Source organism: Stomoxys calcitrans, chromosome 5 (genome assembly GCF_963082655.1).
Source record: "Stomoxys calcitrans chromosome 5, idStoCalc2.1, whole genome shotgun sequence".
NCBI classification, from domain to species: Eukaryota; Metazoa; Arthropoda; class Insecta; order Diptera; family Muscidae; genus Stomoxys; species Stomoxys calcitrans.
In genome coordinates, this window is record NC_081556.1 from 103,685,836 (window position 1) to 103,700,882 (window position 15,047).

Below are 15,047 nucleotides of genomic sequence, written 5' to 3' on the forward strand. Positions count from 1 at the left end.
TGGCATATAAAATCTTTGTCAATTGCCAGTGTAAATTATGGCCAACAGTCCACAATGTATATCAAAGTCATGCAGTAGATGTAGACGTTTCATCAAAAAGGATGTTCATAAAATTAAGGCAATTACTGTCAATGTCATATTGGCGAAGAAAGTTCGTTAACTTTTTCTGATTATTTGTATTGATATAAGTCATATATTGTTAATTGAAGGAACTGAAGGATTTGACGTTGTTCTTATCCAAGAACCATGGGTTAATGGAGGCGTACATAATGGTACGAGGAATGGGAGACATAAAGCCTATATTCTTTCAAGGAGAAGACTATATACATATCTTCTTAAGTCCTTAGCACTGAATATGTAGTAGTAGCCAGTTTTAAGATTAGTTGTTATTGTTGTAGCCACGCGTTATGCGTGTAGAAGGGAGGATGTAATGAGTAACTAGCCTTTAGGAATGCTAAATAGTTTCGGTACATAAAACCGATCGCCGTAGAAACTCCTTGAGATTAGTAAATCAATCTACCGGTTGGCTTTCCTCTATACGCCCTCGAACCTAAAGTGTCTGGTGGGCGTATCCGGAAGAATAACTTATTTGTGGGTAGTTGATCTAATGGAAATTTCCAGATATAGGGAAGTTCAGATATTAAAGAACGGAGTAAATAACTTATCGAATAAACTATAAATAGCAACATCAACAAGTGGTACTGATGTTCGTTTAAGATGTTCACACTCGATGTCCTTGCGTTAGCACCACACTACTTCACGCATTCCGTGATCGCCCGGATCTCCGCATGCAGGACCGTATTATGGTCAGGCAGTCTAAAACAGATCTCAGTCCCTGGGTTCTCAATGTAATCCCTTAGGCCCACTCTGTCTTCTAGCTTTGTTCCATCCGTGTAACATGATCTTCTAGATGGTTCCTTCACTCTAAGACTGTGCCGATGGCAGCAGTGCCTCGCACTCGACTTCAAGGTTCATCTCAGGTATCCGATCGGAAACCTTTTCCCCTCCTTCCAGGTTTCCTATCGTCACCTCGATTATACCGCGAAGGTATGCTCCCATCCTCAATCCATTCTCCCATCGTCTTAAGTCTAATAGCCGCAGTGGCTGCCTCACACTTAATCTGTATGTCAATGGGTCGGATATCTAGAATAGTCTCCAGTTCCCTAGTGGGCGTGGTCCTCGTAGTCCTATGTGTCCCGTCATGATACCAATAGCTATACTGGCCTCCTTCATACTTCCTTTCAGTAATATCCTCGTCTTCCCACGATCTGAATCCCCCATAGGATTTTCACCGTCCTACCGACCGTTTCGCTGTTCCACAGTGTTGCATGCGCATTCGTCGCCCATGCGCTTAACTCGGACTACGTCGACCCGAAAGGCTTCGGGTTAACCAAGTTTATTGACGGCAGTCCTCTGGCCTTCACCGCCAAATCGTCTGCCTTTTCATTCCCCCTTACTCCGTTATGGTCCGGCACCCAAACGATGCGAATTTTGCCGTCATCAGAGAAGGCGTAAATCTCCTTTTACACTGAAAGACTGTACGAGACTTTACCGTCACGGTTGTTATTGCCCTGATGGCTAGTTTACTGCCCATAAAGAGGTTCACACTCGACGTCCACGCGTTAGCACCATACAACTTCACGCATTCCGTGATCGCACGGATCTCCGTTTGCAGGATGGTATTATGGTCAGACAGTCTAAAACAGATCTCAATCTCTGGGTTCTCAATGTAGACCCCCAGACTCACTCTGTCCTCTAGCTTTGATCCATCCGTGTAACATGATCTTTCAGATGGCAGTACTAGGGTTCCGTCAATCCAAGACTGAGCCCCAGGCAGCAGTGTCTCCCTCTCGATCTCAAGGTTCATCTCAAGTAACCGATCGTGGTCCTAATCGTTCCGCTTATGCCAAGACAGCATGTTCTCTGAACCTGTTGTATGGTCCTTATATTACACTTCTTCTCCATAGCAGTCCACCAAACTACTGAGACGTAAGTAAGTATTGGTCTAATCACGCTCCTGTAGAGCTAGTAGACTGTACTTGGATTCAGGCCCCATTTCGAACCTACATTTTGAGGCTCACAGATGTTGCGCACTATATAGACGGGCCACATAGTGTCCAACATCTGTGAGCCTTCTCCGAACGCTTCTGAATGTGACACTTCCAATACGGTTTCCTATCCTATATTAATGGTGGTCATTCATAGGAGTGGCGATAAAATGCCCCGCTGTGGCATGCCTTATACCACTTTCTCTCTCTTTATGGTCAAGTGGACAACAAGTGACATGCAATTTTTGCTTAAGTCTGCATGTTCTAGACCAAACCTAGGGAAAAAAAATCGAACGCCATGGTGGTTGCGGAAGAATCTTCAATAAGGCGAAGGCCTTAAGGGCATCACAGAACTGGGACATATATAGGTATGTTCTAAGAAAACGCAATGGCGAGCTGAATGAGCCTCAGGACATATTCTGCATGGAGTTCTTTAGCTGAATACACATCGTTCACACCTATTATGGTAGGGTACGCATACAGAAGTCAGATAACGTATGGGCAATGTCTAATGAGGCAATACTTGAACTACTCGTGGATATAAATTTCCTAGGAAACTCTCCAGCGTAAGAGGCTCCGGAAGAGGTTGTTGTTGTTGTAGCCACATTTGCATTTGGAGGTGGCGATCCTCGTCGAGATCTTGTAGACGAGCAAGCTCGTTCCGGTCTATACGAGCGATCGCCGCCGGAACATGACGATCGCCGCCGGAACTCCTTGTCATATCGAGCATCATAGGCACTCAGTATTTACACAAGAGCCGTTGCCATCCGGCCTCTCACTTAGGCTCTCCGCTCGAGTCCGCGACTGCTGTTACAGCTACTCCGGATTGAGCATTCCACTATCCGCAACCTGTGGACGCGCCCGGTAGCTCACAGCTAAGCTTCTCGTGATAGCGATGAACACCACACAGACCCAACCTGTGTCGTGCACAGCTATCCCTTGCCAGGCTAAGTGTTGTTAAAGTGCTATGCATTTTACGCAGTCCGTGTTGATTATCCAGTGGAATCAGAGACGAGCTCAGGCTAGGTAGGAGCAGCGCCTCCAGTGTCTTTGCGACCGGGGACAAGAGAGAGAGGGAGATTGGCCTGTATGAGTTTCCCTGGTACGCAGGTTTAACCGGCTTTAGAAAACGGACCACTTGACCTACCCTCCATAAGTCTGCAATCATAAGGGTGGAGATGGACAGATTTAGGGCATCCGTCATGTATTTCATTCCTACTTTACCCAATTGCTTCAGCATCATCATCGATATTTTATCAGGGCTCATAGACTTTGGTGGCTTAGCTGATCTAAAGACCTGAGCAACAACCTGCGTTAAGTGTTGTTAAAGTGCTATGGATTTTACGCAATCCGTGTTGATGATCCACTGAAATCAGAGACGAGCTCAGGCTAGATAGTAGCAGCGCCTCCAGTGTCTTTGCGACCGGAGACAAGAGAGAGGGATTGGTCTGTATGACTTGCCGTAGTAAGCAGGTTTAACCGGTTTTAGAAAACGGAACACTTGACCTACCTTCTATATGTCTGCAATCACAAGGGTATAGATGGACAGATTTATGGTATCCGTCATGTATTTCATTCCCACTTCACCCACCTGATTGAGCATCAAAATTGATATTCTATCGGGGCTCATAGCCTTTGGTGGCTTGGCTGTTCTAACGACCTGGGCAACAACCTGCGGTAAGCGTTGTTATAGTGCTATGCATTTTACGCAATTGATGGTCCGCTTGAATCAGAGACGAGCTCAGATTAGATAGGAGCAGCGCCTCCAGTGTCTTTGCGACCGGAGATAATAGAGAGAGAGAGAGATTGGCCTGTATGACTTTCCTTGGTACGCAGGTTTAACGGACTTAAAAAAACGGACCACTTGGTTTACCTTCCTTAAGTCTACAATCACAAGGGTGGAGATAGACAGATTTAGGCTATCTGTCATGTATTTCATTCCCACTTTACCCAATTGATGATCCGCTGTAATCAGAGACGGGCGCAGGCTATGTAGGAGCAGCGCGTATGACTCTCCTTGGCACGCAGGTTTAACCGATTTTTGAAAATGGACCACTTGATCTACCTTCCATATGTCTGGAATCACAAGGATAGAGATTGACAGATTTAGAATATCTGTCATGTATTTCATTCTCACTTTACCCAATTGTTTGCGCATCATAGCCTTTGTTGGCTTAGCTCTTCTTACGACCTGGGCAACGTCTACTGACCTGAATAGTAGTGGTTCAGTACCGTGGTTCAGTACCGTGGTTCAGGAACGTTATTTTCCGTGTCTTCCTGAGGATGTTCCTTCGCGCCTTGTCCTTAGTTGGGTGCTCGATATATTGTCGGAGGCCACCGTGACGCAGAGGTTAGCATGTCCGCCTATGACGCTGAACGCCTGGAACATCAGAAAATATTTTCAGTGGTGGGTATCCCCTCCTAATACTGGCGACATTTGTGAGGTACTGTACCATTTGGTATGACAGCCATGTTAGAACTTCTCGCACTGCGGCACGCGGTTCGGACTCGGCTATAAAAAGGAGGCACCATATCTTTAAGCTTAAACTTGAATCGGACAGCACTCATTGATATTTGAGAAGTTTGCCCTTGTTCCTTAATGTACTGTTCATTGGCAGATTTGCATTGCTTTGTATATTGTCTACCAAAATGTTTTGCATAGCTTTTTGAATCTCGTATCTGTTGTCCATTTAAGGCAATTGCGATATTACATGTGCTCCTTGATGGGTTGTTGAGTAATCTCACTGTCGACTACAATCTATTGGCACCAGAGCCTGAAATTTGGGAAATTTGAACTGATCGATCGGTATTCGACCTGATTTTCTGATGTTGTGATAGTTGTTTAGTTTTCTTGAAACAATTAAACTTTCTAAATTTTTAGGTAGATCCTTTAATGCGTAATGGGCCATAATTTTCCTTTAATGCTTCTAATACGGAAATCTCAATTTCCCAAAGTGTAGGCATACTTAAAAATAGAATACTCGACTTAAAGTCTTCATTAATCACACCTGTCCATGGCGATGTCTGCAATTGCTATAATAAGCTCTGATTTTTTGCCTTTCCGTAAACTTTGCACAAGGCAATGTGAGCTTAAGCTCAATTTACAACTATTGACCATTAATCATCTGAGGATAAACTTCCTACTGAGTTCTCTCAAGTACGTATGATAACTGACAACACAACGTGACACCAACACGAACACGAACACGCACACAAATGCAAACACACTTACAATGACTTGCGGATAATTTGAAAGAGATTTGATTTGAGTAATATGGAGAAATTTTTATGTAATGAAATCTCATCAGTGCCACAGAGCTATCCATCAACGAAATCACCTCTACAGCCACCACCCTTTAGTGCTCCCAACTACTTACTGACAATTGATGGACACGTATACGTATCTGTCCACTACAGATGTTTTTGAAGGGTTTTGTCTTTCACCTCACATCCAGTAAAATTTACACATGGCTACAATGAAATGTCTCCAGTTTCTTTCGGACAAATGATGGGAAAACAAGTAAATATGAGACGACAGCCGGCAAACACACTTCACAATGTCACCAACTTGACAAAACTAAACAGTGGGCAAGTCTTTGGCAAAGTTCGATTTCATGTGTTTACTGAAAGGGGGAGAATAAAACAAAACAAAAAAATCCATATTGGCCAAAGTCAAAACCATGGAGAATTTTTGCTCAAAATTGGTGGCAAAATTTCCAGCTAAGACTGGTGGTAGTAGTCTGTGGTGGTGGTGGTGGTGCAAGCAAAGTAAGTATCGAAGGAATAGTGTGGTCAAGCGCATGTTTTCTCCTAGCAAAGGAGTGCATATACTAGGGAAGGAGGGAGGGAGTGGGCGTTATACTCGACATATGCAATGCAAGCAATGATTTGCCCACCACTGCTCTCCCCGCTCATAGGCAGAGAGAGAGAACATTTTTAATGTAAATATTTGGGCCACCGACACCAAATAAGTTCAATTGTAAAACCGGAAACGGAAACAAAAACAAATTGATATACGATGACGGGCCATATGCATATCTATGCCGTCTGCCTAGGAAGGCAATTCTAGGACATTCCACTTTCTCCTCCATTATCAACAAGAGAAGTGCCAAACTATTGTATTCTACCGGTAAATTTGCTGGTAAATTGTGTTTCTATTTTTGGGTGGAGGTTTCAAAGGCGGTAATAGTAGAGAAAGAGAGTACTTTAAGAAGAGAGAGAGTGAGAGAATGCATTTACTCTAAATTCTATACTTATTATACATTATTATTGTTATTCCTCACTTGCAAAGATTACAAAGCCACGTGAACTTTTGCAAAACCAGCCATGTGCACAATTTTCGAAGCATTCAATGTATTGTCCGCACAATCGTTTACACTGGGAAATTTTTCATTGCAACTCTTTTATAAATCAAAAGGGGAAAAGACCATTGAAATTTAAATCTTAGGCATGTGTATGACATGAGAATAATTGAGTGTGGTTTCAAGCATTCCGTTTTACAAAATGGTAGAAGGCCATGGCTAGAAAGACCCGAACTACAAAGTTTAAAAAGCTACAAGACTGGCCTGTCCACAGGCGAGCTTCGAAGTGATGCTGAATTAGGGATGGGAAACTATCGATACATCTAATAATAAATATCGATGATATCGGTATTATCGTTTTTTTCCCATCGCCTATATTTCAAACGAAAATGAGAAGGAAAAATCATGAGAGAAATAATTGTAAAAAATCTTCGTATAACCGGGTTAAAATTGCGCCCTCTATAGGCGCTATGTATCTTAAAGGATACTTCAGTGTCGGATCGCCTATTTTTGTTAAATTTTGCAAAAAATTCAACTTTGCCCTTAATATCGATAGGAAAAATATCAATCGATATTCAGACAAAAAATAAAATATAAATAGTTTCGATATTTTCCTAGCTCTATGCAGAATAGGCAACTTATTGAGGCCGATATTTCAAACTGTGGCGCCCAAGTTGCGCAAAGGCTGAGAGAACTCGGCATGTTGAAGGAGGACGGTTATGACCAGTATTATATTCTGAGTATTATGGATGCGAATGTTAGACTGTGGAAGTTCTTAGAATTTGATTTCCCGTAAGGGAGGGAGAGGAGACGGATGCCGTTTTTGAGAAGAATGAGACCTCTGTCATTACAGATGGCTCCAAATTGGAGTAAGGGAGCTGTCGGTGTCGGTTTCTTAGAACTGCAAGCGGTGGTATTTTTCTGATTTGCCGTATACTCATAAAAATGCGGTGTTAGTACGTATCTCAGCACACTGATATGAGTGGCGATCATTTGAACACTCGTACATTCATACTTCGTGTACTACCGCTTTTAACAACGTCTTTGTCAATGGCGGTGTTATGGGTGAAAGTAAAACGAGAAAGGAAGCAACTCAACACAGCATCAACACAACACTTCTCCCCTCCATTCTCCGCTTCTCGCCTATCTACTTTTCACCTCTACTCACCCCTTCTCTGATCCCGAAAAATTTCACAGATGCTGGGCACTATTTAGGTGTGCTGTAATCTCGAAATATGACGTGGATTCAAAGATTCTCGAATGGTCCTACAGGAGCGTCGTTAGACCAAAACTAACCTATGCGTCGATAGAAGGCGATGGAGAAAAAGTTTTGCAATGGATATTGCAACAGGGGAGCTCAGAGAACTTATTGTCTTTGCATAGGTGGGACGATTAGGACCACAGAGTCGATTACACCATTGCGGAAAATCAAGGCGATAATAGCAAACCTGGCCGGATTGAAAGAGATTTTAGATTGAGAGGGAAAGGAGACGGATGCTGTGTTGGAGAAGAATGAGACCTCTGTCATTATTGATGGCTTCAAGTTGGAGTAAGGGAGTTGTTGGGGAATCTACTTCAAGACACTCTATATCGGCTTCAGAGAACTGCTAGCGGTGATATTTTTCTAATTTGCGGCATAAAATGCGGTGTTAGTACGTATCTCCACGCAATTGATGCGTTGTTATGCTCAGCACACAGATATGAGTGGCAATCATTTGTATACTCGTACATTCATTACCATTCGTGTACCACCGCTTTTAATATCGTCTTCGTCAATGGCAGTGTTATGAGTGAAAGTAAAACGAGAATGGAAGCACCGCAACATCGCCGATCTCGCATATATGCCAGTGCAGAGAAGGTGGCGAGCAGGAAAGTGTACATGGATTCCGGACTGCAGGGACACTCAGGCCTAACGTCGAACGAAGGAGGACGTCAGAATTGCAGGCTTTTGTAAAGAGTTCAACGAGCGCTATTAAAGAGGCTATAACCGGGCACTGTGCGATAGGCCACGTGATGTTAAAAACCTGTATAATGAATAGTGCGGAAGCTGTCTTGACAATTATGAGGAGGAAACTATTGCAATTGCTTGCTTTGTTCATGTTCGGGTATACAAGGGCACACCCTTATTATCTTGGGGAAGAGGTTCTTCTCCAATCTGGGTGAACTTGCAAACGTATATTTATGAGGTCTCTCAGATACGTGAACAAGACGGAATGGTGTACCAAGAGGGAAGGCGAATAAATCCAGCACGGGAAGGATTTGCACGATGTTATTACAATACTAATTTGCAGGAATTCCAATCATATCTACAAAAAAGTCCCGAAAATACTTCGATGCAGAATACGACTGAAATTTACATGCTTTTAGGTAAAATAAATGTTGGTCAATTCGAGGGGCCACAATTCCTCAAAAGGAATGACAATGCTTTACATTGCTGGCTTTGGTATTTACCAAAGCCTTTTGATCGAGAATTTTACGCAGAACGACGCCTCTTATTCTGGGTCTGAAGAAGCATGATCTTGGACTGCTGCTATGGCCACTGTATGGTCATGTCTTTGAAGTGCCGTTAGACAGGAGACGGACTTCTAGAGAGGTGTTGTGCAGTTGGAGACGATCGAACACCTTTTGTGTCACTGATCCGAACTGTGTCTCGGTTTCCCTTTCCCTTCTCTTTTCGTTCTACTGTCTATCACCGTACTATGGTGGAACTCCGTGTTCTTCATCTTCTCCTTTTTATACCCTCCACCATAAGATGGAGGGTATACTAATTTCGTTGTTCTGTTTGTAACTACTCGAAATATTCGTCTGAGACCCCATAAAGTATATATATTCTTGATCGTCGTGAAATTTTATGTCGATCTAGCCATGTCCGTCCGTCCGTCCGTCTGTCTGTCGAAAGCACGCTAACTTCCGAAGGAGTAAAGCTAGCCGCTTGAAATTTTGCACAAATACTTCTTATTAGTGTAGGTCGGTTGGTATTGTAAATGGGCCATATCGGTCCATGTTTTGATATAGCTGCCATATAAACCGATCTTGGGTCTTGACTTCTTGAGCCTCTAGAGTGCGAAATTCTTATCCGATTGGGATGAAATTTTGCACGATGTGTTTTGTTGCGATATCCAACAACTGTGCCATGTATGGTTCAAATCGGTCTATAACCTTATATAGCTGTCATATAAACCGATCTTGGGTCTTGACTTCTTGAGCCTCTAGAGGGCGCAATTCTTATCCAATTTGAATGAATTTTGGCACGTAGTATTTTGTTGATATCGAACAACTGTGCCAAATATGGTTCAAATGGGTTCATAACCTGATATAGCTGTCATATAAACAGATCTGGGGACTTGACTTCTTGAGCTTCTAGAGGGCTCAATTTCTATCCGATTTGGCTGAAATTTCGCAAGACGTTTTTTTTTGTTACTTTCAACAACTAACATACGTGTTTTTTATGGTCTGAATCGGTCTATAGCCCGATACAGCTCCCATATAAATCGATCTCTCTATTTTACTTCTTGAGCCCACAAAGGCGGCAATTCTTATTCGAATTGGCTGACATTTTACACAGGTCTCCAACATATAATTTAATTGTGGTCCAAACCGGACTTTATCTTGATATCGCTCTAATAGCAGAGCAAATCTTTTTTTATATTCTTTTTTTTGCCTAAGAAGAGATGCCGGGAAAAGAACTCGACAAATGCGATCCATGGTGGAGGGTATATAAGATTCGGCCCGGCCGAACTTAGCACGCTTTTACTTGTTTCATCTCTTATCTTGTCTCGTCTCTTTTACTCTCCCCTCCTGCCACTCCTGCCCTTTCTATTCCTCTCAATCCATTACCCCACCTCTCCTCTCTTCGCCTCTTCACTCTCTCCTCTACTCTCCTTTCACTCGTTCCTTCCTCTCTCCTTCCCTATTCTCTCCGCTCTGATCCTCCCCTCCACTCTCCGCTCCTCCTCTCTCTTTTCTTCACCTCTTCGGACCACAAATGAAGAATTGGGAGCTTCAACAAACACCAAGGTGACCAACTTTAGGGGCCTTCCAAAATGCGCCAGGACAAAGAAGATGGAATTTTGCACATGATCTCGCTATCCCGTCAGCTCTTACCATTCAAAATTTCAAAGAGTTATCTCTACTCTCTCTCACATGCGGCATATTTTTTACCCTTATCCCTGAGCTGAAAAAGCTTGTTCTTGGACTGCTGATAGGTGTCCTAAGTGACTACTACAGCGTCATGTCTTTGAAGTGCCGGTGTGGAAACAAGGAGACGAACTTCTGCAGAGGTGTGGTACAGTTCGAGAAGGTCAAACCCCTTTTGTGTCACTGCCCCGAACTGTCTATTACAGTACTACTGTGGATCTTTACTGTGTTCTTCATCTTCCTCTTTCCTCGCTTCTCTTATCTCGCCCCTCTCTTCACCCGTCCTATCTACCCCTCCACTTTTATCGTCTCTTTACTCTCTCCTTGACTCACCTTTTCACCTCACTCCCCTCGTCCTTTCTCCTCCCCTCCCCAATCCTCGTCTCTCTTCTCTTCACCTCTTTTCTGTCCTCCCCTTTTCATTCCCTCCTCTGCTCTCCTTTCCACACGTCTCCACTCGTCCCTTCCCATCACCTCCCCTCCTATCGTCTCTTCTGCTACTGCTCTCCTCACCATCCCTCCACCTTTCCTTTCCTCTCTTCTCTTAACTTCTGCTCCTACTTTTCTTCTCTTCTCTTCTCCCATCCCAACTCCTCGTCCCACTTTTCTCCACTCCTCACATCCCCTCCTCACATCCACTCCTCACATCCCCACATAACTCTTCACTCCTCTTAACGTCTCGTCTCTTCTCTCTCTCCTCTACTCACCACTCCTACATTCCCCTCTTTTTTCTCATTCTTTTTTCTATTATTTTCTTCTCTTGTCTCCTCTCTTCTCCTCAACCCTCAACTCTCCACTTCTCACATCCCCTCTCCACACCCCTTAACGTCTCGTCCCTTCTCTTTCTCCTCTACTCCCCACTCCTCCCTTCACCTCTCCTCTCCTCTTCCCTTCTCTTCTCTATTGTTTTATTCCCTATTATTTTCCTGTAGTCTTTATAAGCAAACAAAGGATTGCTATGCTATTGGAGCTATATAAGGTTATGGACAGTTTCGGCCCATACTTCGCTTAGTTGTTGTTGGAGACCATAGTAGCAGTAGTGTTCTAGCCATATCGTGCAAAATTCCAGCCATATACCCTTATAGAGGCTCAAGAAGTAAATAGGGATATGGATTCAATAGGGATATGGATTCATATGAGGGCTATATCAGGTTATGAATCGATTTGGCATCTATGTTGAAGGTCACAGAAGAAGTAGTTTTGCAAAATGTCAGCGAAATTAGTCAAGAATTGCCCTCTTTAGGGGCTCAAGAAGTGCAATCAGGAGATCGGTTTATATGAGAGCTATCAGGTTTTAGACCGACCATACTTGGCACGTATGTTGGAAGGTCGTAGGGGAAGTGATAGTGCAAAATGTCAGCCAAATCGGACGGGAACTTCACCATATAAGAGCTCAAGAAGTCAAATCGGGAAGGTCATAGGTCAAATCGGGAAATCGGTTTGTATGGAAAGTATATCAGGTTATGGACTGACTCAGAACACATATTTTGAAGGTCATAGGAAAAGTCAAATCGGATAAGTATTGCGCTCTCTAGAGGTTTAAGAAGAATAATCATGAGAATGGCCTATATGGGAGCTATATTAAAACATGGACTCATATGTCCCATCAACAATCTCAACCAACCTTCACTAATATGAAGTATTTGTGCAAAATTTCAAGCCTCTAGCCTTAACCCTTCGAAAGTTAACATGATTTCGACAGACAGACGACCGACGACGGACATGGCTAGTTAGTTTGGCAGTTAATTTTCATCGATTTCGACCAATTTTATTGAATATTGTTGTGGTCACAGAAAAAATTTTAAGAATATCTGTTGGTAATTGGTTTTTTAGAAACAATTTTAATAAAACAGGACAGTTTTTGAGTAATCGGCATCCCATTCAAGATTGTTGGTACTGCCACATTTTTTTGAAAAATTAACGAATGAAAATATCTTAGCACTTACAATTATCAGTTACGGAATCATCTTCGTCTTCACCTAGTCCAGATTTAAGAATATTCAAACTTGCTAACGATGTGGGTGTGGCGGTGACCGAAGTTTCGAGGTTGTTCTTTGTCGACACATTTGTGGGTCCATTATAAATGCCATTAATAGGATGTGCCATGTTCTTGGCAATTTGTAGGCTGACAATCGAGTGTTTTATGTGGTCCAGCATAGCCTGTAGAGAGAAGAAAAAAAAAACATTTGGGCAATTAGAAACAGTACGTAGCAATTGTACTATACTACTACGTATATTCGGTATATATTCCAGTGTATATACATAAACAAAAGTAATAGCGTTACATTCTATAAGACAAAGCCCCATGTGTATGAGGCCTCATTAATTCACATGACCCTTGGCAAGGCCATTCGTAACCAAAGTAGAATTGTGACTGGCTGTTTACTTTAAGTTTGGTTTTTTTTTCTGTCCTTTGAATTCCTTCCTTCCCCACCCATCATTATCACCACCACATTGGTGGCCCTTGTTTACTTGTGCGTCCTTTATTTCCGCTATTCAACATCATCATGTCTATGCGGTCGGACATGAGAATGGAGAGAAGGCTCAAATGAATGTTGTGTCATAATCCCCCATACCTTGAACACCAAGCTCTTCGGCGAGCTGCCACACACAATGTGGGCCAATTAACAGGTGTCAGCTATGTGTGGGTGGGAGGGATTAATGCTGCCATATCCCATATTCATGGCCAAAGGCAAGATACTACTGATTGGCTGAAAAAAAATCTGATAAAAACGAAATAGCGTTCAGCACTAAATTACGATATCAGGCTACACAAATGGCCAAAACCACAAATTGACGCGGATAATGTGAAAACGAAAGAATCCTTATGAGGTATCACAAAGTCACTTGGGAAATTGAGCGAAGCACATAATAATGGTAGAGGAGGACTCTATATTAGGTAAATGGAATTACACAGTGAACAAAAGTGGGTACAAAAATAGAAAACAGCAAAATAATGGGAGGTAATTATTTAAAATACACTGGCCAAGAGAAAAAGACAAACTGGCAGTTGAATAGAATCTACCACGGTAAAGGTTAGGAGAGCAGGGTAGGCACCTTATTTTTTGCGCACAAGCTTTTTTAGGAAGATTGTGGTTAAAGGAACACCACAACGGAGGGATTTTATGCCCTTTTTTGTGGCTTTGGTTATCAATGGGATTCTCTTGCACTCAGGGTGGTGTCCGAGAACACAATAAACATACATGTTGTGATTTGTTGTTCTAGACCAGACCCAGCAATACCGACTCCAACAGAGTTAAGAACAGAACTGAAGAGTGGTCGGAGACGGAGAATATAACCGGAGTCGGTGTTGACTAAGTTTGAGTCGATTCTTCTGCACCCACGGTGGAGCCCGAGAACTCAGTCCCAGTAATAGCGACACAAACCGAGGTAATAGCGGGACTAAGGACTCGGAGGCCAGCGTAGCGCAGTGTTAAGCATGCCCGCCCATGACGCTGAACGCCTGGGTTCGAATCCCCTCCTAATGCTGGCAACATTTGTGAGGTACTATGCCATGTAAAACTTTTCTCCAAAGAGGTGTCATACTGCGGCACGCCCGGTCTCGGCTATAAAAAGGAGGCCCCTTATCATTGAGCTTAAATTTGAATCGGACCGCACTCACTGATATGTTAGAAGTTTGCCTTTGTTTCTTAGTGGAAAGTTCATGGGCAAAATTTGTATTTGCAAGGACTCGCCGAATTTACCCGAAGACGGTGTTAAGACAGTTTGCATCGACTTTGAAGAGAACTTCGAACTGGACTCCGGATAAATGCTCTGACTTTGGTGTCGTGGTAGACGTCAGACTTCGCACCCTTTGGCAAGAAAAATAAAATCTTTCACGGTGAAGCTAAAGTAGCCTCTTTATCTCGCCATCAAATTTCTCGATTAACAACAATGTGAATAAAGGAAAACCACAAGAAGGGGTTTTAGCCCTCTTTTGTGACTCTTGGTTATAAATGGGATTCTTCTGAGCCCAGGATAGTGTTCGAGAACACAACAATGGTACATGTTGTGACCAGTTGTTTTGGGACAAGGCCCAGTTATAACGACATTAACTGCAGTCAAGGCAGGGCTAAGAAGTCGACCCGAGTTTAGGTTTTAAAGCCGGATTTTAAGAAATTACCAAGATTTTGACCTGTCATGACGGACACAATGGCAATGACAGCAAAGCGGTAGAACTCTTCAAGTCTAGATTAGGCCACATAGTTTCGGAATGCTTACAGCCCCCACTTTGTGACAATCTATCATTCGTTGTCCTTCGGACCTGGTTCTGAAAACCTAGCTTACATGACGTTAGAGGTATACTCACAGATTCCAGTATCCCTGGAATGTGTAGGGTTGTTCCTAGTCTCGCAAATTCGTCCCCTTTAAAATTCCCTGGGATATCTTTGTGGCCCGACATTCAGAACAAGTGAATTTTGAACTGTTCAGTCATCTCCTTAAGGGATCTGCAACAATCGAGGGCGGTTTTTGTGTTCCGAAATACGTTCTCCAGGGATTTAATGGCTGCCTGGTTGTCTGAGAAGATATTAATACCAATCGTCGTAGTGACATTATATCT

At 43.0% G+C, this 15,047-nt stretch overlaps 1 protein-coding gene across 1 annotated transcript in view; it reads right to left on the bottom strand.

Moving 5' to 3' along the window:
- LOC106080790 (oxysterol-binding protein-related protein 9) overlaps positions 1-15,047 on the bottom strand; it is a 115,445-nt gene that overhangs the window by 56,267 nt on the left and 44,131 nt on the right. The window contains exon 5 of the mRNA XM_013242352.2: positions 12,433-12,646. Coding sequence (XP_013097806.2) covers positions 12,433-12,646 — 214 coding nt within the window. The remainder of the gene's footprint in view (positions 1-12,432; positions 12,647-15,047) is intronic.